The sequence below is a fragment of the Trichechus manatus genome, unplaced genomic scaffold (assembly GCF_000243295.1).
Source record: "Trichechus manatus latirostris isolate Lorelei unplaced genomic scaffold, TriManLat1.0 scaffold00317, whole genome shotgun sequence".
In the NCBI taxonomy this organism is placed as follows: domain Eukaryota; kingdom Metazoa; phylum Chordata; class Mammalia; order Sirenia; family Trichechidae; genus Trichechus; species Trichechus manatus.
Genome location: NW_004444253.1, coordinates 589,381 through 590,955, shown reverse-complemented (window position 1 = coordinate 590,955; position 1,575 = coordinate 589,381). Strand labels below are relative to the sequence as shown.

At 56.3% G+C, this 1,575-nt stretch overlaps 1 protein-coding gene across 1 annotated transcript in view; it reads right to left on the bottom strand.

The window, feature by feature from the left end:
• The window catches only part of DPH7 (diphthamide biosynthesis 7), a 7,079-nt gene that overhangs the window by 2,305 nt on the left and 3,199 nt on the right, over positions 1–1,575 (bottom strand). Inside the window, exons 4-5 of the mRNA XM_012559803.2 lie at positions 741–835; positions 190–362 (exon numbers count right to left, since the gene is read on the bottom strand). Coding sequence (XP_012415257.2) covers positions 190–362; positions 741–835 — 268 coding nt within the window. The remainder of the gene's footprint in view (positions 1–189; positions 363–740; positions 836–1,575) is intronic.

The following is a 1,575-nucleotide window of genomic DNA, read 5'->3' as shown; positions in this document are numbered from 1 at the left end:
ACAAACGAGGAAAAAAAAAAAAAGGCAACCTGCTCTACTGAAAACTCATCAAAGAATTAAGCTGGCATCATAGCCTTTGCCCCAGAAAAAACCACCTCAACAAGACCACACCCCTTGGCACTGTGCCCCGTTTGCTGCCTCCCTCCCAAGCAGGGCCCCCACGACTATCAGCAGCGGGGCGGTGCCCACCTGAGTACACGGTCTCCGTCTGCCAGTAGTTGAAAGCAGCGATCCAGGCCTCGAAGTGGTGGGCCTGCCATGAGTCCACTGCCTGCAGACCAGGCCCAGCCTCGTTCACCGTCAGCAGGTGGAGCTGCCCCTTGGAATCACTGCTGATAATTTTCAAGGGCTGGCCACTGGCCCTAGACACAGAGAGCCAATGGGAAAACCCATGACCCAAACCCTCACCCTCTTCTGGGTCCCCACCCGAAACACTCTGCACCCCCACGACATGTCACAGCAGAGGTTCCCCACGAACCATGTCCATGAACACACCACCCCTTAAGAGGCTTACTTGGGTATTTGGCAAACTTCAAAATGGCCATGTGCCTTGTCAAAAGAACTCAATACCAGTTTCTCTTAATGAAAACATCATCACCATTAAGCTAGAAAAGTAGAATTTTTTCTTTTTAGATCAACACCGACAGCAAGATTAACGTAGGACGACTTTAACTTCCTCTGGCATGAAAACTCAAACGGGTCCTCAGAGGAAGACTTGCCCCTCCCCTGACACTCCTTACCTTCCAGTCTTCCCAGTGGACCAGTCCAGGGACAAGGCCAGACTCTGCTCCCCCAGGACGAGGCTGGAGAACGGCCACAGTGCACAGGCAGTCTTCTACCGGCGAAAAAAGGAGCTCTATCAGGGAAACACCTGGGCCTGAAAGGATTCTTCTAGAATGCCAGGAAGTCAAGGCTTCCTCACTGACTCCCAGCGTGAGTGACATGTGCTAGCGCTCCAACATCCCTTGCACAGAGCAGAAACTGAGGACTTTTAGGGACTAGTCCTGCCCTCCAGGAGCTCACACACCTGTAAAACTTTCCTACACACGTTACCTTGAGGAAAAGAACGTCTCCCTGCTCATCAGGCCAACTCGTAGTCCGTACACTCCTCAGCACCACTCTGATGCCAGACAGGCTCCAGGAACCATGGCCAGTCCACGCTCGACCACCCCGGGCCTCCAGGATAACCATGGCTGGCTCATGCTTGGCCACCCCAGGCCTCCAGGAGACCACGGCCGGTCCACGCTCGACCACCCCGGGCCTCCAGGAGAACCATGGCTGGTTCATGCTTCGCCACCCCAGGCCTCCAGGGGACGACGGCCAGTCCAGGCTCGACCACCTCAGGCCTCCAGGAGAACCATGACTGCTTCATGCTTGGCCATCCCAGGCCTCCAGGAACCATGGCTGGTCCACGCTTGACTACCCTGGGTCTCCAGGAGAACCACGGCTGCTTCATGTTTGGCCACCCCAGGCCTCCGGGGGACCACGGCCAGTCCAGGCTCAACCACCCCAGGCCTCCAGGAGAACCATGACTGCTTCATGCTTGGCCACCCCAGGCCTCCAGGAACCATGGCT